General features: G+C 53.7%; 1 protein-coding gene across 5 annotated transcripts in view; it reads right to left on the bottom strand.

The window, feature by feature from the left end:
• The window catches only part of TSPAN9 (tetraspanin 9), a 194,533-nt gene that overhangs the window by 81,239 nt on the left and 91,604 nt on the right, over positions 1 to 21,690 (bottom strand). For 3 of the 5 annotated variants that reach the window (XM_028121158.2, XM_028121155.2, XM_028121156.2), the window contains one exon: positions 1,455 to 1,534. In XM_028121158.2, coding sequence (XP_027976959.1) covers positions 1,455 to 1,517 — 63 coding nt within the window. In that variant the 5' untranslated portion in view covers positions 1,518 to 1,534. Of the gene's footprint in view, positions 1 to 1,454; positions 2,383 to 16,273; positions 16,323 to 21,690 lie in introns of those variants that run through there. The other 2 variants (XM_028121157.2, XM_028121154.2) reach the window with 2 other exon arrangements.

The following is a 21,690-nucleotide window of genomic DNA, read 5'->3' as shown; positions in this document are numbered from 1 at the left end:
GGGCTCCTCAAAAGAGAAGCAGTGGCCTGTGCCCCAGGCTGGGAGGGGGGCTCCCTCCCCAGAGGGAAGGAAAGGATGCAGGACCCCATAACTAATGAGGTCAGACATGAGGGAGGCCATCACAATAGCCTCCCCTGCCCCAGACTAGAAAGGAAACCCAGTGCTTAAGGGATAAAGCGATTTGCCCAAGGTCACAAGAGAAGCTAAGACAGAACCAAGACTAGATCCCGTCTTCTTCCCACCCAGCCCTGAGCTCTTTCCTTCTGTGGGAAAAGTCATCCCACGCGCACACCCAAAAAAGTTTGTCAGTTAAAGCAGGTCACTTCACACGGGTGCTGAACATCAAAGCACAACGGCTTCTACCCAGCTTCACCGTGAATGACTTTCTTCTGCCCCCAGGGCTCCTTCTGGACCCTGGGCAGCTGACAGCCTCCAGCCGGCAGGAGGACAGGCCCTGGGGCAGAGCCAAACATCTGTGCTGACGACGCTGGGGCTCTGGCAAAGAAAGGCAGAGGCAGCAGCTGGGATGAAGAAGCCATGACACACAAATTTAAGAAGTTTTAAAATTTGCCTAACTTGTGTTCCTTATGCACGCATGCACACGTGTGTGCCCGCGGCCTTCAGAATCACAGAGAACAGAGAGCTATTCCAAGTTGCCCCACCCACCGATACCTTCTCTAGAAAATAATCTCTCACCGAGGATGGGGCACTCCCTTTGTCCCTTCCAGTCTTGGGGGCTCCGGGAGCCTGAGAGGGCTCCCTGGCGTTCCATGGTGGGAGCACATGGCCAGCCTGCTCCCTGCCCAGTCCACTGCAATCCCTCAAAAGCAGCTGTCCGCCACCCGATGGCAGTATCCCTCCCACACTCAGGGGCAGATCTGCAGGCTAGCAAATGTGCCTCCTGGCTTGGGACAGGGGCTCCTCTCCTTTTCCCGGGACTCACTGAAGGAGTGAGAGGACGTGACCTCGACCATCCCTCCCACCCCTCCACCTCATGCCCACAAAACGCGGCCGACTGTCTTCTTGTATATTCAGGAAGACTACAAGAAGATACTCGAAAATCATCCACACTTGTGCCTATCTCCAACTCAAGGTCACAGCTGTTAAAAATTCTGGCCCCACACCTATTTCTGCAGGTTACCCAGTTGGAGGCACTTGCAGCATGGGTTTCTGACAGGGGAGAGAGGTGGTGGCAAACTTTGCCAGCCACCTAGGAGTAGAGTAAGTCTCTCCTGGAAGACTGGCAAGTTGGAGCCTCCATTCAGCCACCGAGGAGAGAGAAAGATGAATGAAGGGGGAGGGGGTAACGATTTAAAAAAAAAAAACAACAAAAAACCCCACACTTACCGTTGTGCAGAAAGCAGGGCAATGCAGCACCACGGAGGAAGACGGTAGCATGACGGTAAGCAGCGAAGAGGAGAGGTGGCAAGGGAGAGAGAAACGCAAGGACTTACCCAGAATATCAAATTGAAGAGGAACATCATGTACTTCAAGCAGCAGAGGCAGCCCCTGGCCATGTTGCACTTCTTAAATTCTAGGAGAAAAACAAAGGACAGGTCCAGGTAAAACACCACGTACTTGCTGCCTTTGGGGGCATGGTACTTGTCAGTCTTGACGCCAGCCTCGGCGCGGCTCTGTCCCCGGGAGCCCGCGGTGCCGTAGAAGGCGCCGGCCGTGAAGCCGCGGCCGAACGGGCGGCCCGAGGTGGACGGCTTGGCAAAGTCCGAGTCCTTGCTGTCCAAAGATGGACTCCGGTGGATCGAAGAATCCTCGCTACTCGACTTCTCCATGCTCGCGTCGTTCCCGGGGGGCGCGAGGGGCGGGGGGCATCGCTCCCGGAGTGGGACGGAGGGGGCGCCCAAGTCGGGCGCGGGCTGCAGGCGGGCTGGCGGAGCCCTGCACGCCCCCTCTCTGCACCGGGGCGCACTCCCGGCCAGACCCCGTGCTCAGGGGCCGCTGCCTTTCGGACGGCGCCCCGCTCCCAGCCGACTGGCCCGGGAGGGCTCTGCGGTGCTGCGCGGCGCGGCACGGCGCGGCGCGGCTTCGGCTCTACGCGCGCTCGCGAACGCTCTCCGGGAACTGGCTGGTCTGCGTAACTTAACGTCTTTGGGGAGGCTGCAATTTGATTTTTCTTTCCAGAGCGTCAGCTCGCCTCCCGGGTGCACTGGCCGCTCCACGCGAGGCACAAGGGCGCCAGGATCCAGGTCCCCGGGCACACCTCTCCTTGCCCAGCCCTAGCGCGGAGCCCGACCACTTTGCTGGCGCTCCTCCTCCTTTCGCTCCGCGACTTTGCGGAGCTGCTCGCCGGCCCTGGGCTGCCCGGGCGCGCGGCGGGCAGTGCCGAGGGATCCGCCGCAGCTGCCACCGCTGGGCTTTCCCTGCGAAATCCCAGCCCCGACTCCCGACTCCGATATCGCCCGGAGCCCCCTCCTCGGGGCCTCGGCCCCGCCCCCTGCTTTGCATTCGACCAATGAGCACCGGGCTTGCCGGGGGGGCGGGCAGCCTCCCCCTCCCCAATGACACACTATCTTTAATAGGATTAGCGTTCTGCTGTGTGCCTATACCAGTGCGCCGCGAGCCCTCGCTAAATGTCAAGGGCTCTGGAGCTGGGGGTGAACCAGAACCTTCATCGGAAGGCGCTGGTCTCTTCCACGGGAGAAAAGGGGGCGGCGAGAGAAGGGGAATGGCTGGAGGTACCAACGACCCAAGGAAACCAGAGGAAAGGGCTGGGGAGGACAGGAGGAGGAAAGAAGCGCGGCCACTGTCGAGCTGGCCGCCGCCCCCTGTGCACACGGGGCCTGTCCGACCCGAGGCACACGGTCTCCCTGCTGCATACGCGCACACACGCTTTTGCACACGTGGATCTGGCTACTGCACGCAGAGAAAAGAGACCGCAGGGGAGGCGCGAGGTGTGGGAAAGGCGCTCGGGGCCTCCGCGGGGCGCGCGCCGCCCTCCCCGCCCCCTCCGCGCGCGCGCGCGCGCGCGCTCGAGCACACACGCGGCTCCGCGAGACTCCTGCAGCTGCGCGAGGCCCCCCAACCCCCACCGTCCCCGCGTTCCCGGGTGGGATGCCGTGCTGGCTGGGACCCCAGCTGGGCTGAGAAGAGTAGGTGGCAGAAGTAGGGTCCTGCCTTGCCCCTCTGAATGCTGCCTATGCCAAGGGTGACGTAGGAGTGCTCTGGGACCCAGGCTGGGTCCTCTCCCGTGAGGACTGCACAAAAGGGGCTGATCAAGGGAAACAGGACAAAGAACGCTCTTGCTAGGGGCTCGGGAACATCCTGGAGGAGCCCTTTATCCTACTGTAAAACATTGCACCCGTGTCCCCTTGGCTTGTGCATAAATCTGCACAGCTGATCTGGAGCTACCATAGTTGGCAAACAAAGAAAACTAGAAGACTTGGGGGGTGAGGAGCCCACCTCTCCTTTCTGCCACCAGCAAGAGAGTGCTGAGAGCCCTTGAGAGCAGCCCGCCACCCCCCTCCATTTACCAGGCTCTGTATCCCAGCACCCAACACCGGGCTTGGCCTCTGGGAGGCGCTAGACAAGGATGGCTGGATAGAAGAGTTCCTGCCCTCCGTGGGAGTGGGAGTGTGATTATGCCCAACCTGGATCCCATGAGACATGTATTCCACACCTGCTATGTGCTGAGCGTGGGGCCAGACCCTTGAGGGAACAGATACAGGGTGTGCTGCTCCCTGCCCTTCAGACACACACAATCTAGTTAGGAAGACGGAAGGACATCAATCACCAAGGTGGTGGGCAGGCATATAACTGGCTATGGCCTAGAGGGAGAGGGACATTCATTCCAATCAGAGGGACTTGAAGACCCTCATCATGGGTTGGCTGTGGTGGCCCTTTGCTGAGTCTGCACCCTCATTGGCTCAGAGGCAAGGGGGGGGGGCCAGCGCTCAGCTTCTTTAGTGGGACCTGCAATGGTGTTACCATTCTAAGCCCCTTCCCCACTTAGAGGGCAGCCCAGCAATGAAACCTAGTGAGTGTCATGGCCATGGCACCTTGGTCTCCTGGTTGGGCACAGTGGTCCTCTGGATGCTATCTACAGATGAGGGGCACGTGTCTGGCTGGCTCCCGACTGACCCCACTGCCACCTGACTGGAATGGCTAACACCTTTTGTCCTCTTCAGCTTCGACTGGCTCCCACGGGCTCCCGGCTGCCACTTCGTTCTCATAACATTACTTCTTTGATGCAGGAGAGATCATTTACCAGCTGGACTGTGAGTCAGGAGACCTGTTTTTCACTCTGAGCTCAATTTTGAGCCGTGTGATCAAGGACAAGGTAGTCTGCCTTTCTGAGCTACTATTTCTTCCTCTTTAAAATGGGGATTAATAGAGCCTCCCCCCGGAGACGTGTCATGAGAATAAAGTGAGCTGGCAGATGTGAGACCCATCTGAGCACTGTAAGCGCTGAGCAAATACAAGGGCCTGGTAACGCTAGCCTCAGACGGAGACTCTGTGTCAGCACGGGCCCTCCCAGGTTGGCCCCCCCTCCTATCTTCTCTTTTTTTTCTTCTTCATCAATTCACACCTTCTTCAGTAAGAATAGCCTCTGCGTTGTCCCTGGATCGTTCCCCCTGCATTCCTGCTTATAAGTGGGTTCAGGCCGTAATTATTTCCTCAGCAGCGGAGGCCCTGGTAGGCCAGGGTGAAGGACGAGGTAAGGGGAAGAGGAAGCTGCCCAGTGTAAGAGTTCTGCTCACTCCGGGTTACCCTTGTTGGGAGGGCACTGAAGTCCCGGTCTTCAGTCCATTAACAAAGTTCAATGATGTCCCATCAGGGCACCCAGCTTAGTCATTATCAGGATAATAAGAGCAACAGAGATTTGCAAGTCCTCATTATATCCCAGGCACCCAGCTTCACACATAGTAACTCACTGAGTCCTCATGACAACCATGTAGAATAGGAATGTTATTAACCCCATTTTACAGATAAGGAAATATGATTTCAAAGCCCATTTCTTTACTCTCTTGGGCTCAAAACCTAGTTCCCAACCTTGGGAATCTTCCAGTCTAAAAGGCAGAATCTAAAAGCACAACAGGGAACCTGAAATTGCATGTCCTGATGAGAGGTCATTAGATAAAAGGACTTCATAAAAAAGGACCTCAAAAAAAAAAAAAAGCTTTCTGCCCCCACTCCAAGACTGTACATAGAGAAGCCCAAAGCAGAGCAATATAGCCAGTTCCATGACAGGACCAGCAGAGAGGGGTCCCTTGGACCCCCCGGAGTGAGTGTGGACAGGGAGAGAGGAGGTGTGAGGGCATCCCAGGAAGGCGTGGGTATGGTACACTGAGGGGCAATAAGGAACCAGGCCTGCCTGGAGCAGGAGAAGGTGCCTGGGAATCAAAGTGAGCTACTTTGCACAGCCTTGCATGACACAAGAACAGTATGGACCGCATCCTGGAGCTTCCCAAGCACATGACACCATTGGTGCCCTTGGAAGCTGGACCTGGCAGCAGCGTGCAGAGGTGAGAGGATCAGCTGCTGTGGTTGCCCCAATTTCTTAGATTGTGGGTGCAGAAGTAACGACCAGAGAGCAAAGGTGGCCTGAGACACCAGTCTCCTGCCCAGCCCTGATCCTCAACCACTTGCCATGCTCAGGGGAGCTGGAAGACACAGCCTGCCCTTGAGGATCTCTGAGCATGTGAACAAGGCACAGCCTGCCCTTGAGGATCTCTGAGCATGTGAACAAGGCAGAGCTGCCTTTCTTTTTTTTTTTTTAAACAACAACCCCCCAAAAAGTGAAGCAAGTACAGAATTCCCAGAGGGGAGAAAGAGAAGTGAATACGTGAAATTAACATGCAAAGTCTCAGCTGACTGGCAATTGGGGAGCTGTGGGCTCAGAGTAAATGCCAAGCTCTCTCTGCCTCTTCCTGAGTTTCTCAGGCCTGCAGTGTGAGCCAGAGCTCGGCTTTGGTCTCTCACTCACCCACACACAATCAGAGCTGATGGGCCCACACAGATCCCCTTCCTGACCTGCACTGAACACTTCCGTGTTCAGCAGCGTGTGCAGCTCACGAGGAATCCTGTACCTCTAAGCTTCAAACAGGGCAGTCTCACAGAGAATTCAGGTTAGACATGCGGTGGTATTTGCTATCCTAAGGAACATGTGAGATGGGCCACCGCTGTAGGAGAAGGGAGTCCATCCCAGTTTTTAAACTCCAAAATTGGGATCTTTTTTGGCAAACCATTTACCAATGGTGCCAAAAGAGAAAAAGGCTGGAGAGGTCCCTAGCAGGGGGCCCATATCCCACAATGTTTACGTGAAGGCTCAGTAGGCAAGGAATGATTAGGAGGGTCCAGAGGCCGGGGGAAGGCTCTTTGCCAGGGAAATTAAACAGCTACAAGGTCATGCTACAAGGTCATGCATACCCATACTTGGCCAGGATTCAGGAAGGATGGTAACAATGCCAGTGAAAAGATCAGAGTAAAAAAGAACTAGGGGGTACTTCTATTTTGTATGTGTTTAATTTCTGAGACTCATAAGGAAAACACACAAACAAAGAGGGTTTGGCTGCAGGGGCACAGTTCACAGTTAGAATTGCTCAGGAGTGTACCAAGGGTACCTCGCTCTCTGGGAAGAGGTCTGCTCCTCCCTCCTTTGAGTCCCCAGCTGTTTGTTCAGCCTGCAATTACAGTTTGCCTGCATGCCTCTGCTCTGGCCACTGGGCTTCCCAAAGGAGGGAGGGGCTGTGTCTGAATCACTTCATCCCTCCCCCTGCCCACCCCCCCACCCCACCCCACACACACACACCCCCGCCTGGGGGCGTGTCACAGGGACCACTACAGGGCAGGTACTCAGAATGTGTCAGCTGGTTAGAGGGGAAAGGCAGACCACCATGCCTAATGCCTAAGTCCTGAGTTCTCTCTAAGGATAGCCTGAGAGCCCCAAGTTGATTAACCAGAGGATGGGACCCAAGCCAGAAATCTATGGAATTGTTCCTGCAAAGCAGGCTATCTGAGGCCATCAAAACCTGACAAGGGAACTCAGGAAATTTAAATTTCCCAGCTACAGATAACAGAGTGGAAAGGCCACAAGGTCAACTGTTTTGTTCATAGCCATATTCCCAACACATAGAGCAGCATGGGATGGTGAGGAAACTGACAGATGGATAAATAAGCTTATGGATCAGAAGGCCATTGTGGAGGAAGACTCAGGAAAGGCAGGAAGGAGAAAACAGGGAAGACCGACAGGAACCGACAGGAACCAGACCACCCCTCCCCATCCCCCAGTGGACCACGCCTTTTGGAAGAGCTCTAAGGACCATGCAGGTCGGCCTCCAGCTGAGTCCCTGGTGAACTCCCTAGTCCCTGTGAGCTCCGCTCCCCACTGCTATGGTCACGTCTCAGAGCCCAAGTGCTGGCTGTGATGAGCCCCTGTCAGAGGCCACTCCTGGCCACTGAAAAACCATGACTGTGAAGGGTCCCTCAGCTGTGTGTCCACACGCCACAGTGAGAGGTGAGAGCACTGGGCAGAGCGTGTGCTGCTGACCCTGCAGGCAGTAAGCTCTGAGGAAACAGGGTCACAGCTGTAGACCAACTGTACTGCTCATGACCCAGTCAGGAGTGCTGCAGGTCAGGCTTCTAGATCATGAGGAACCAGGTGGAAGGTGTGCATGGATCGTCAGGAACACCAACACCACTCAGCACATACCACATGCCCGAGTGACTGTGGGCCAGTTGGGCCCGGTTCTGTGAGAAACCATGGCATACGCTCAGATGGCGTCAATACCCCCTGTCCAAACCCACCACCCCACCCAGCCACGGAGAGCCGAGCTCTAGCAAAGTAACAGCGTGGAAACTCTCTGGGCTTTGGGACTAGATGGATCTGCGTCTCTTCCCCCCACGTATCTCAGTTTCCCCAACCATAAAATGGAGATGATAATCACACTTCCCCAGGCAGTAAGAAGACAGAGATTAAAGGTTAAAACCGCAATGCACATAGCACAGTGTCTGAGACAGAAATGTTCAAAGGAATTGAGGCACTATTATGATTATCAGCGTAATTATGATAGTAACTGTGGTCCCAGTCCCCATCGAATTATAATGCAGTTGAACAAAGATACAACACGTAACCGATACAAAATATTCTGTGGCTCCTTTTCCTTGAGCAGGTGTACAGAGTGGAAGGGAACAGCAGACGCTGAGCCCTGGAAGCACAGGCTGGTGGCCCACCAGCGTGATGCCCACCTGGGCTCTCAGGCCCTTTTTCCCAAGAAAGTCCCAAACCAGCACCATCTTTCTTCCCAAGCCCCATCAGCATCCCTAAGGGGCCTGGCGTGCAAGGCATTGTGCTGGACAGATGTACCTGGACCCGCACACGCACACACACGGAGCTATTTACTCCAGGGAGACAGAGAGAAAGAAAGGATTTGTTATAAGTACTTATCAAAGAGGGCAGGTGGCTTCAGGGAGGATGAGATAAGGCCAGGCCACCAGGCACAGGGAAGTGTGGCGAAGCCTGAGGTTTATTGCCATGCACCGGTGGAAATTCACTGACCCAGCAAATCCAGTATTCCTGAACCACCCCGTGGAGGGCACTGACTTGCGGCCTGGGCCAGCACCCTCTGACCCAGCATCCAGCCTGCCTGTGAAGCCAGCCCCTGCAGCCAGGACCCATCCGCTGATTGAGAAACTGCTGCCTCCCCTCTTCCCTCCGTCCCTCCCTGGGCCTGGGACCACTGTAGGGAAGAGCAGCCTGTGAGGAGCACTTGGGGGTGCTCTAAAGAAGATGGAGGAAGAAACAATGCCCCGGATTCCACTGGCTCTGAACCCTCACAGGAAGGGAGCTTGCCCCTGAGCTGAAGCGAGTAGGAGGTACAGTGTGGTGAATGGGTTTGAGAAGACATATTTGGGCATCCCCATTGGGTAGAAGTTGGCTATCGAAGGACTCAAGTCTGATGGTGCATGAAGCTGCTTGTGGTCTCTGAACTCCCGCCAGCCCCTTCGGTAAAGTGAGGCAGCAGCGCCGGCCAAAATCCCACTGCATCTCTCCTGCCTCTGCCTGCGGGCCCGCGTCCATGCGGCCGAGTCAGTCAGGGTACCTCCAGCTGAGGGGGCTCAGAGAAGCAGCCACCCCAAACCTGGAGGCAGCTCTCGTCTCCAAGTAGCTGGGATGAAAATGGTCACAAACCACACCCTTTGCCGTCCTGCAGCGTTCCTCCAAAGCCTCTCAGGTTGTCCCGGCAGAGCCGCGGTAACCAGATCTTAACGTGATGCGTACCCAACCATGTTTCCCTGACCCAGACTTGCCCAGCACATGGCCAGAATGCAGACGGCACGCACACACGTTCCCTGTCGCAGCCTCCCCGCCTTGAGACTGCCTGCCCCAGTCCGCCTCCCACCTGCCAGTCTCCTCACTGCCTCCCGTCCTCCTAATGGCCCCCTGCCAAATGTTGCCACCATCACGGACCAGAGGCAGGGCTCCGAGGTGCCACACTGCCCCCTCTCACCAGCTCCAACTCTTCGCCCGCTCTCCGGGTCTTTTAACACACACACTCAAGCTTGGCATTCAAGACCTTCTACACTGTGCTTTGCGGGCCTTATTTCCCACGAGTCCCTGGCCTGTGCCCTATCCCCTCAGCAGTCGGAGCTCCTCAGGGCTCCCCGGACACGTCTCCACCTCCCAGTCTCCACACTCTGGCGTATGCACTGCCCTCCACCCACGGTGGCTCCCCCCACCCATCTCTGTCTGCAGTAGGTGGGCCAGGACTCGTCTCAAATGCCACATCCTCCATGAATGAAACTCTGACCCTAAGGATCGCCCCCAAACTAAGAGGCCCTCTTCTTGTTCCTAACCTCTCTTTGGGGCACTCATTTCACTCTGACTTGTGTCATGGCTGTTTGCATAAATGTCTTCCTACAAGACTACAGGAAGACCTGAGGGGATGAACTCACCTGTGTTCCTCTTGCAGAACCAGCCTGATATGTGGAGGACACTTCAGAAATGTGAAGCCAAATTAACTGAGTCCCTCAACATCATCCACATGGCCCCCAAGCATCACCCCCACCTCTACCATCCGTACTCACCTCAACCCATGTATTGGACACACCTGACACCGCCCTCAGCCTTTCTGGTGGGTGCTCACCTTGCAAAATCACTAGTATCTGTCCTCCCTTCTGAAGGCCCTTTCTGGGGTCACCCACCAGACTTGGCCATCTCCTGAAGCACCGGAGGACTCGGGATGTCCAGCCTGGAGCTCAGAGAATGCGGCTGTGCTCTGCGAGGCCCAATGGGTCTGGGTGGCTGCATGTCACTCAGCCCCCAAGCTCTGGCCCCAAGGGGCGCTTCCATATCCCAGTCGGGCCCGCTGCCAGGGCACACCTGCTCTTCCCCTCCCCCACAACTGCTGCCAGAGGAAATGCCAGCCCGCAGCCTCGGCCGGACACAGCAGGGACAGGCACTGAGCACTGGCACAGCCCCTCTCTCCCTCCACCCCCAAGCCTGAGCCTGACCAGCATCCAACCTGGCTTATCCCCGATCCTTCCATGAATGCACGCTCCACTCGACTGTGCAGCCCTGTCTGCCTCCTAAAGGGAAAGCACAAGACGAACACTTGTGCTGTGGGGAGCCAGGCAGAATGAAGGGCTGGGGCCCCGGTCCCAGCTCTGGCACTTACCATCTGTGTGACCTGGGTGACAGGCTTAAAGCTGTCCGAGCACAGTATATATTGATATATTGTCTAAATGAATGAGCACACTTCCATTTTCTTATCTGTGAACGGGGGCTGGGTACGATTGTGAGGGACAGACGAGGCATTGTCTGGGTAACTGCTTTATCAAATGGGCAGAACCTGCCATCCACACACAGTCTGGATCCATCCCATGTGTTTCCTATGAGCTCGACAAAGGACACTGCACCGGTTACTAATCACTGACGATTTCCTGAGCTCCCACGACGTGCCCATCCTGGGCCCGCCACTGTGGGTGTTACTGAGGAGCGTTAGCCCTTAAGACCTAATGGTCCATATGGGGGAAGAGCAACAAAATGAAAGGGAAGCCGGTGAAGAAGCACATGCACACATGCCAGAGCAGGGGGCACGGACTGAGTGCTCAGAGGACTTGCCCAGGGAGGCCTGGCCTTTCGGGGAAGGCTTCTTAGAAAAGATGGGATGCATGCTGAGCTGCCATCCCTACTGAAGGAGGCAGAGGAGAGGGGTCCCAGATGCCTGAACACAGTGAGCAGAGACCTGTGACTCAGCTAGTTCAAGGCGCTTTCATGCTTAACAGCGCACGTGATAGGCACCACACTCCTGCAAGATACGTAAGCAGGGAAGTTGTCCTCGTGTATAAATGAGGGAACTAGGCACCAAAGAGAGGAGAGGGCTTGTCAAAAGCCAGTTAGCGGCAGAGGTGGGACTGAACCTATGTCTCCTGACTCCTAACCCGGAGATCTTCCCTTACACCCCGAGTGGACCCTGTTTTGCCTCACAAAGCTGACCCCTAACAAGGCATGCGCATGGCATGCTCCCTACACAGAGGGAGGCCAAGGGAAGGCAAGGAATAAAATGAGAGAGCACTCATGCATCGGGATGGTCCAGCCAGGAGTGACAGAGAAGCCCCACACTGCGGCACCAGGGGACGAGCCTGGGCAACACACCAGCACACCCAACACCAGCCTGCATCAAACCCTCAGCCAGCGTGTCCCTCGCTCTTTCTGACTTCACTCAGCAGGAATGCATATATGTGCTTTGCCAAATGAGAGCAAAAAGAGGCCCCGTCCTCCAAAACCACAGTCCAGGTAGAGTGGAGATGACAAGCCAGGGGCGGGCTGGCAAATGCTTAACAACTAGCTCTCCCGTAGTCCTTGCCAATTTCCATGGTGTCAATACTTCCTACCATGGCCAATTTCAGGCTACCAGCGGCCTAATAGCTGGCAAATTTTCCTATCGTTTACTGATAGGCTCTTGAGAGCCAGTACCCAGAGGCTCCAGCAAACCACTTTAACAGCCCAGCTCCCTTCCCTTCAGAAGAAACTCCACAGCCAGGAGAAGAAACCCAGCCCCATCCTGTCCTCCCCCCTGGCAGGAAAGGTCCCACGATTAGGGTGTGGGAGTAGGAACGGAGGCCAGACATGTCACGGGGAAGGGATGGAGCAGTCCTCTGCCTGGTCTCCTGTGGTGCCCCCCAGGTGGTCTAATCACTGGAGAAAGACAACTGAAATTAGCTCCCATACTATCATGACCTTACCACGTAAGTCAGACCAGGGTACTACTCTGCTCAAAACCTTCTAATGGCTTCCCATCTCTCAGAGTGAAAGACAAAGTTCAAAGTTCACACACACACCACCACTCTCTCCACCCATGGCCACACCATCCATTCTGCTGTTTCTTCCAGGAGAACCTTTACGCTGGCTGTTTCCATGACCGGAACGTTCTTCCTCTAGATCTCTGCATGGCCAACTCTCTCGTCTCCTTCACACCTTCTCAATGAGACTTTCCCCGACCACCCCATTTAAAACTGTACTCCCCCAGCATGCACAATCTCTCTTACCCTGTCCAGCTTTTTCCATAGCACTTATCCCCAATATACTATATAATTTACAGGCATACCTCGGCGCTGTCGCAAGTTCAGTTCCAGACCACTCTAATAAAGCAAATATCACAACCAAGTGAGTATCACAATAATGCAAATATTGCAATAAAGCAAGTCAAATGAATGTGGGGTTTCTCAGAGCATATAAAAGTTCCGTTTAAACTACTGTAGTCTCTTAATGCAATAGGATTAGATCTAAAAAAAAATGTACATACCTTAATTTAAAAGTATTTTATTGCTAAATAATACCATCATCTGAGCCTTCAGCCGGTTGTAATCACTGATCACAGATCACCATAACAAATGTAATAATAACGGAAAGTTTGAAATATGGTGAGAATTACAAAAATGTGACACAGAGACCAAAGTAGGCAAATGCTGTTGGAAAAATGGCGCCAACAGACTTGCCCGACGGAGAGTTGCCACAAACCTTCAATTTGTGAAAAATGCAGTATCTGCACAGCACAATAAAACAGAGTGTGCCTCTACCTTTCGGTTAACTGATTGTTCACGATCTCTCTCCCCGACCAGAAGGAAGCTCCGTGAGGGCGGGGATTTGGTCTGTTTTATTCCTTGCTATCTTTCCACCAAAGAACAGAGCTTCCCCCCGATAAGTACTCAGTAAGCACTTGCTGGACGAAGGAATGCCTGGAGGACGCCCCTGGACAATCCTCTAGGTGCCATCTTGGCTTCCCAAGAGGAGGCAACCGGGGAGTGAGGGAGCCCAGTGGTTAGTGCCCACCTGACTAGGCTCGGGATGCCTGCATTCTCATGCTGATCCTGCCACCGTGACCGGACACAGCAGCACCCTCGACCCCACCTCTGCACCTCATTTTCTCCCTTCATTTAGGCCAGAATGGGACCCTACATGGCTAACCCTGGGCAGTACCAAGGGCCAGGGCTAGGGCCAGACAGGACACCAAGCCAAAGGCCTCTGAGCTCTGCAGTAGGAGGCTCTATGGTCAGGTTCGAGGCCTTCCCTTAAAAGGTCTTAGGAAAGACAAGAGCTCTCTGCTTCCCCTCCGCACCACCCACACCTGAGCCCCCAACCCACTGTTCCCCCAGCCCTGAGCCTAGAAGAAATCCCCAAAGAATACTGCCCACCCCAGTGGTTAGAGCCAGTGGAGCCCCAACTCCAGGCAGCTGCCCCATCATGCCTCAGGCGGGCTCCCCACATTCAAAGCAGCCAGCTCATACTGCTATTTTAAGCTCTGCAGGCCCAGCTGTAGCACGTGGCCACAGCGGGCCAGAGGCCCGGGTTGGAGGTAGAAGAAGCTAACTCACTAAGAGTGCTGACCTGGGGAGCTCGGAAAGGGAGTGTCGGCCACCCCCTGTAACACCAGACCTTCCTTGGAGGGACCGGAAACTCCCGGTCCACACCCTCAAATCCACCAGCCATGGGGAAAGTGAGTCAAGAGCTGTGTTGGGCACACCCAGATTCCATTTCTGAATGTGACCCCCTGTGTTTCCACATTACAACGACTCCTAGCCCCACCCGGACAACCTCGGAATTCCAGCAAAGCTGGAGCTAGCATGGTACCCATGTCCCAGGACCTGACATTGCAAGGAGACACCAAAAATGCAGACTGAACAAAGGGAGCTGGCATTCTGTTATCTGAAAATGGCTTATTCACTGGGTCCCTCTCCACCCCTCTCCCCGACTCCAGTCCCCCCTCAGTGACTCCGCGCACTGCTAGACACACAGCCCCGCTTCACAAATACTTATTTATTAAATGATTGCTTCTCCATGTATTCCTAAACCAAGTATGGTCAGGGGACAAACTCATCCTTATCACTGTTATCATTATCATTCTTTAATTATATACATTTCTACTGACCTCAGCAGGCACCCAAACTAAGAATAAAGACCAAAGGAACAAGGAAGCAGAAGAGTTTAGTAACAAAACAGAGATGGCCGGGGCTGCGGCCCTTCCAGGGAGGGACCATCCACCTCCAGGGGGAGAGTGACACCGTGGTCTCTGGGAAGCATGTCCCCTGAAGCTGTGCGACACGGAGGCCCTGTCTTACCCACCCCCTTCCATAGGACATCCAGCAGCCAGGAGCTGGCTTGACAAGCAATGCACAGAACAGGAACTCTAGGTGCAGGGCATCCCACCCCAACCTCACGCCGCAGGACATCAGCAAAACCACCCAGGGCAGGCCGGGTCACTCGCGCCGGGAGCTCGCAGCACAGGTCTAATTGCTCAGTTTACGCAACATCAGCACCAGAGAAAAGGGAAAGGCGATCCAGAAGGTGCTGTAATTAGGGAGTTCTGGGACCTCTCTTCTTGCTACTCATCTATCTCAAGACTGAAGTAGTGACCCACATGGTAAAGAAACAGATTTGCAGAAATAGATTTGAACCTGGACTAGGGGGAGGGAGAGGGCAATTCCTTGAATTTTCTTGTTGGAAGAAGATGCCAGAAGCTATGGGTCTGCGGAGATTGTCCGATTCACTTCTCTCCACCCCTCCCCTTTCCTGGCTTCAATCAACCCAGGCGGGCTCTGTGGAACATTTTTATTGTAATTGTAAAAGCGATGACCACAGCTTGCATCTACAGAAAAGCGTATACTGTTCAAAAGGATCTCACCTAAGTCAGGACTTCGCCCTCACGAAAGTCCCGGGAGGCAGAGGCGCTGCACACATCACCGTATCTGAGGGGACGAGACCTGCGTCGAGCCCATCACTGAGGGGCCACGACAGGTCTCACAGCCCTGGCCCCGTGCCCTTTGCAAGTGCTGAGTTCCCTCCAAAACACATTTCTCTTAGTGTGGTTCCCAGGCCACCTACTTCCAAATCCTTGGACGTTCTGAGACCAAAGGCAAATTCCTGAGCCCACCCTGGCCTCATGGAGTCAGGATTTCTGGAAGCCGGGCCATGATAACCTCCTCTGTTAATAAAACCTTCAAGGGATTCTAAAGTGGGCTGAACTCAGAGGGTCCCTGGCGGCCCTTCCTTTCCCTACTCAAGTAACAACACAAGTCCGACCGCCTCCAGCAAACCCTCCAGGCCTAGAGGCTGCTTGGGTGCGAGAGCCCCACTGCTCCCTTTGGTTCATCTCCTGAAGATACATCTGCACATAATCACCAAAGTCACCCTGAGACATTTCTGTCAGTAATCTGAAGTCACACCAGCTGGGAAGACAATCCTGGCCAAAAGCTCCCCTCTCCAGCAGGGACATATCTGCCAAAATCACTCCGTCAGCCCCAGCCCGAACTCACAGACGTGCCTAATGAAGAGGGACGCAGGGGGGTGGCGGGGGGAGGGGCAGAGGAAGGGAAGGAAGAACAGAATGGTAGGATTAGGTCACTCCAGGGCTGCTTTTCTTTCCCTCCTGCATGTGTCCTCAAAGATACAGCGTCCGCCTTTGATTGCTCACTTTCAGATATGCCCTCACCCCAGCAAAGCTGACAAAGTAGCTATCCCTACGTCAGCCCTCGAGACAGCTCCAACTGGCACTCCATCATCTGCCCTGACCCTGTGTGCACCATTCTGTCGTGGACTCGGCTCCCGTGTGGCTGTCGCAGCCTTTGGGAGGGCTCCATGGCCTGGCGCGGCTCTCCACCAGCCTGCCCCAATTCTAGGCTTCAATTAGCATCCCCTCCCTTGGCATGGAGGCTCCTCAGGTTGATGGCCCAGTTACAGATCTCCCCCTCGTCGTGACCCCGGCACACACCTGCCCTCCCACCCTCCCCGAACCCAGATCACGTGGTCTCCTTGACTCACCCTGGGCAGCCCAAGTGGGCAAGTCTCGTCTTTGCAAATGGACCGTCAGCTGCAAGAGAGCAGAGCACGAGTCAATTCCTGCTGTGTCCCCTTAGCATCCAGTCATGTGCCAGTGACTCAGGAAGCACTTGTTGAGTGAATGAACCAAGTCTGAAAATCTAGCCCAGTCAACTCCTCGGCAGTATCCAATGCTTCCAAAAGAGGAGGGGCAGCGGGGGGCGGGGGGGAGGAGAGTGAACCACAGGGTGAGAGAGAGAAGTGCTCACTCACATAAGGCCAAGAACAAGGCAATCAGCTCCCCAGGGAGCCTGGTAGGGTGTACCAACAGCTTCCCTACCTCCCGATACCCTCTGTCAGTAACCAGAACTGGCAAATTTAGCAATTTCCTCATTCCATCAGCAGAGCATCTCTCAAGCAGAAAGCCTGTCTGATCTAGATGAATTAATTGAGTAATTAACTTCCCTAATCTGCTCCCTCCCGGCCTGCCTTCCAGAAAGGGATAGCAGCACCCCAGGGGAAGGCTGAGAAGGGGCAGGAAGAGAGACCACTTGCCTCTCCAGATCCTGCAGCCTTCTCCACCAGCCCCAACTTGCCAGAAATTCCAGCCTATCCCACATCAGGCACAGCCCCCCAGACTTCAAACCCCCCTCATGGCCCTTCCAGGACACACGCATGCACACGTGCGTGCACACTTACTATGGTACCACCTCTCCATCAGCTCGGATACTGGCTGATTTGAGCTCAGTTTTGAGGCCTCAATTTGAGGCCAGTCTTGAGCTCTGGCACCTGTCAGATACATCAAAGGAGCAGGGAGACGCAGGTGGAATGAATCTAGACAAAAGACTAATGCAAATCACAGAAGGTCTGACTGCTGTAAAGGGCTGGCAGGCAGAGTGGGGCAGTAGGAAGGGTCCACGGGATGGGGTCCCAAGATCCAGGTCTGAGTTCCCGATCTGTCTTTTAGGGACCCTGTGACTTTGGGCAAGCCACTCAACCCTATGAGCTGCAGTTTTCCCCATCTGCAAAATGGGCATAATGCCTCCCTCCCTTCCTCCAGGGCTGCTCTGGGAGCCAGGGAACTCAGGAAGCTACTGGCTTATGTCCAGTCTCCGCCCCTCGGCAGAAGCCCCCTGAGGAAGACCCTGCAAGGCAGCCAACTAACTCTGCTCGAGCACTGCCCGGGCATCATCTCCCAGCTCTAACTCCTGTAAAGCCGTTCCTTAAGCTGCGCCCCACCCACCTGCCTCTGCTTTCCACCTTATGAGACGTGGATGGGGTATGGGGAGACATGGGCCGTGAACTCGGTCACATCGGTATCAAAGCCCAGCTCTGCCCCTTGACAAGTTACTTAACCGCCCTGCACCTCAGTTTTCTGATCTGAATTATGAGTACAATAAATGCCTAACAACGTGCAGAGTCTGTGATCTATGCACAGGGCCTGATTCAGTGCCTGGCACACCCTACACTTAATAAATAGTAGATAATATTTCTTTTAATTATCATCGTCATCATTATTCTAGCTAATAGAATTAGTTCTTCCCTCTGGAGCCGTAAAGCAGAGGCCTAATTCCTCAACCAGGTGCCAGCCTTTCCCAAGTAAGAAGGCAGTATCATGTGCCCCTGAGCCCTCCCTTCCCCGAGCAAACGTCCCCACTTCTTCCCGCTGTTACTCATGCAGCAACCTACAGATCCTTCGCAGCCCTGCCCACTCTCCTCCTGGCCGTTCCTGGTCAGCCAATGCCCTCCCCAAGACGTAGAGCCCTCAACTACTGCATCTGATCAATAATACAGTACCTCCATCACCCGCCTCAGCACCCAGCACTTAGCAGGTGCACGGAAACTATTAGTGACAGAGCAGTCAATGAATGGGCTGAACACTACGCTCCATGGAATCTGAAAATTGCAAGGGGTAACAGGCTGTGATGGCTCTGGATCTGTACCCTCTGTTTCCATCCATGCAGCCTGGCACTGAACTCCCTTCCTACTGTGCATCAGACCATCACGAACATGAAGCCCTAAGCAGCACCAGGGCTTGCCCGGAGGTGTCACATCAAGCACGTTAAGGCGGAGCTCCCCCTTCAATATTCCTGCGGTTTTATAAATCTAGGTACAGTATAACTGTAAACATTTGCCCATTGCCATTCATCTCATTAGTTTCTCTCCACTATTACAGCACACTGGTGATTTAAAGTCCCCGTTCTATCAACCAAAGTATTGGTAAATTATTTCTCTCAACATTCAGAAGACCACAGAATTTTCGCACTACAATGGATGTTAGGGATCATCAAGCTCCATGCCTGCCACATCCAAATGAGGAAATCCCAGACTAATGATGTAACTTGCCCAGGGACACCTGTAATTTTGTGGCAAACCTAAGATTGGAGCCCTGGATCCTTCCTCTCAGCCCAGATCACTGATAGTAATGCTATAAAATTCTCAGTACTTACCTTGTGCCACGATTTCAACAGCTCTTCTTCCCAATCCTCGTTAACAACCCTGCAAGATAAACGCTGCTTTCTTTCCGCACTTGACAGGGCTGAGGCGATTCATCTTGGACCACAAGACCAGGAGTTCATGGCCAAGCTAGGAAAAGAATGTGCTCTTTCTCCGGGAGCCCTGCCCTAGGCTGCTGAGTCCTGGAACACCTCCACCGGGGTATCCACCAGGGATGCACCAGCAGGCCCAAATCTAAGTTTGTTCTCATCTCTTCCCTCTACCTGCCTGTTCCTCCTTTGCTGTTTTCTACTCTGTTAATAGCATCACCACCAGTTCAGTCACTTGATCTAGAAACCCAGAGCAACTCCTCAGACTGTTACTTTACCTCTCTGCCCAGCTGTTTTGAGCCATCCCCTACACCCCAGAAGCCAGCCCCTCCTCTTGCCATTTCCTTGGCCAAGCTCCTCAACTAAGTTCTTCTCATAAAACCAAAAAAAAAAAAAAAAAAAAAACGATTACCAAAACCATGCCCCTTCCCAGCACATCCATTTCCAGAACGCCTTTTACATCTGCCCTCACAAACATCTCTTTAAAATAAATTGAGCTTATATTGCTCCAACTTAAAAACTTTGTTGATTCTAGTCCAAATTTCTTTCACCACAACCTGGCAGGCCTGCCACTCGAACTCCTGCACATCCCACAAGACCCCACTCAACCCTCCTCTCTTCCTGGTCTGGTTCCTGCCCTCCTGCCTCCCTGGAGTCCGTCTTTCCGACGGAGTCTTTGCCGGCACCTCTCCTCCGGCGCTTCTCACAACGCACTTCCTGCACAAGCCTTCCACCCCCTCTGGGGGTGAGCTCCTTGAGGGCAGGAAGGTGACACCTCTGATCCCCAGCTCCAACTCATGGATTTGCTCATTTAACTCTACCTTGGAAACACTCCACGAAAACTGTTGAGTAAATTAGCAGTTTAATAATTCAGGGCTCTGTTTATACTTTTATTATGAAAAATAACCTGTTAAGTAAAAACCTGTGTCGGAAGATCAAATTTATTTTAGAAAGCTGATGTTAACATACTGACTGACAGGGGTCCTTGTTAAGAGATGCGTGAAAGCCAAGCTTCCTGGACATGTGCCTGCTTTGAAGGCATCAACGACAATAAAGAAAAGAGAAACTCAATCGCAAAAAATAAAAATCTGAGCTATAATAGATGTGTGACCAAATGCACTAACTTGCTAATTGTTTCCATTTGCTTTAATGTATAGCGACTCCCAGATTAGTGTTTTCCAAAAGGCAGGTCATTACTCATTAGTGGGTTATGAAATCAGTTTAGTGGGTCAGGAAGAGTATTTTTAAAAATTAAACAGAAAATACCAGCATGTATCTCACATGGTAATTTCACGAAACGTTTTTACGGACGTAGCATGCACATGCGCACATGCACGCACGCACACGCAGGCACGTACTAAGTCACGAAGTTTGAGAAACGTGGTCTTGGATCTTTAGTGCTGACATGTCCAGCCCAGGAGGGTCTCGGGACGTGAGAACAGGGGCTTTCTAGGCATGAAGTTTAGAGCCGGCTACTTTCTGCAGGGGCCACACCTGGTCAGGCAAGTTTACCCAGCGGTAGGAAATACACGTGATTCGCCCTCGGAGAGAGAAATGTGCTTAAGTATGCCAAAATGTTACGTGTGCCATGAGAAGACACGGCAAGTCTTGGCATTGTGAAAATGTGTCCCTGGGTCATGTGGCAGAACTCTGGCTAGAAATGTGGGTGCAAGGTACTTGCCTGCAAAACTGGGAGAACAGTGCCCAGATCAGCGGGAAGCAGGATCTCAAATGGACAATGTATAATATGGACTCTTTATTCATGTATTCCTCTCTTGATTGCTGAAACAAAGTTGGTTTAAAAAATGCATGAAGTTAGCTCAGCACAGAACTATACCTTCCTACCCCATTAAACTAGAGAAAACCAATTCTGAATTGAGCCAATATTTCATCCATTACAAATTCTGCTCAGCTGTCTTGCCTCATGTGTCGAAAGTAGACACCACCTCCCACTGGTGCTCCAAAACAGAAGGAAAACATCATACCCTCCTGCGTTTAAAGGCTCTGTGCAAAGAAAGGATGATGGCCTCTGTCTCGCTTCACTGAGGGCAGAATGAAAGCAATGGACTCAGAATGCAAGGGGAAGCCTTCCGAAGACAGCTGTTAAGGACAGAGGCAGGTGACCAAAGCAGGTGCCAGCTACCACCCTGGGCGGGCTGAACCCGGCCCCACCTGGAGTCCAAACGGCCGAGTGCAGCATGGTCCCTTCCTTCCTAGATGACTTTGGGAGGTGCCTTCCTGTCTGCGGCATCCATGGTTCCAGGATGAGGCGAGATGGTGATGGCGGGGTTGCCACAAACAATCGGCCCTCCCCCCAGCCCTGGGGCCCCACGGCCTATTTCCAGCTCCTGATAGTTCCTGTCTAATGCCAGTGTGGACTGAGGAATCCAGGGCATCCTGGGCCCAGCATTGTTCAAATCACACATTCCTCGTCATGAAAAGCTACCGAATAACTCTCATTCCTCCAGCCTCCCAGGAGAAACCACATCAGAGGGCAAGCAACCAGATCCTATGCGTGATGGGAACAAAGGGGGACGGCGGGAGCCATAGGGTGTCTCCAGCACTGTCCATCAGACCCTCTGCAGTGGATACAGACTTGCCCAGAAAGCTCACCTACCCCTTCTTGCAGGCTTAACCCCCACTCTGACCTTGGCAGTCAAGAGCAGGTGTGAGCAGTCAGAGCCCCACCTGTACCCTTGACCTGGACACGCTGCTTTCCAAGCGTCAATGTTTCTATGCTACCCATCTCCCTGACTTTTTGTGAAAATGGCAACTAAACTCTCAGGGAAAGGAAGAAAATTCCCGTGTTTATTGAGAGCCTGAGTGTCAGGCACTGGGTGGAGCACTCGCGGTCTGAAACCTCTTGATCCCTAT

Source organism: Eumetopias jubatus, unplaced genomic scaffold (assembly GCF_037043125.1).
Source record: "Eumetopias jubatus isolate StellerSeaLion01/CBP00866 unplaced genomic scaffold, mEumJub1_p1.0 scaffold_8, whole genome shotgun sequence".
Taxonomy (NCBI): domain Eukaryota; kingdom Metazoa; phylum Chordata; class Mammalia; order Carnivora; family Otariidae; genus Eumetopias; species Eumetopias jubatus.
This window is presented reverse-complemented; position numbering and strand designations above follow the sequence as displayed.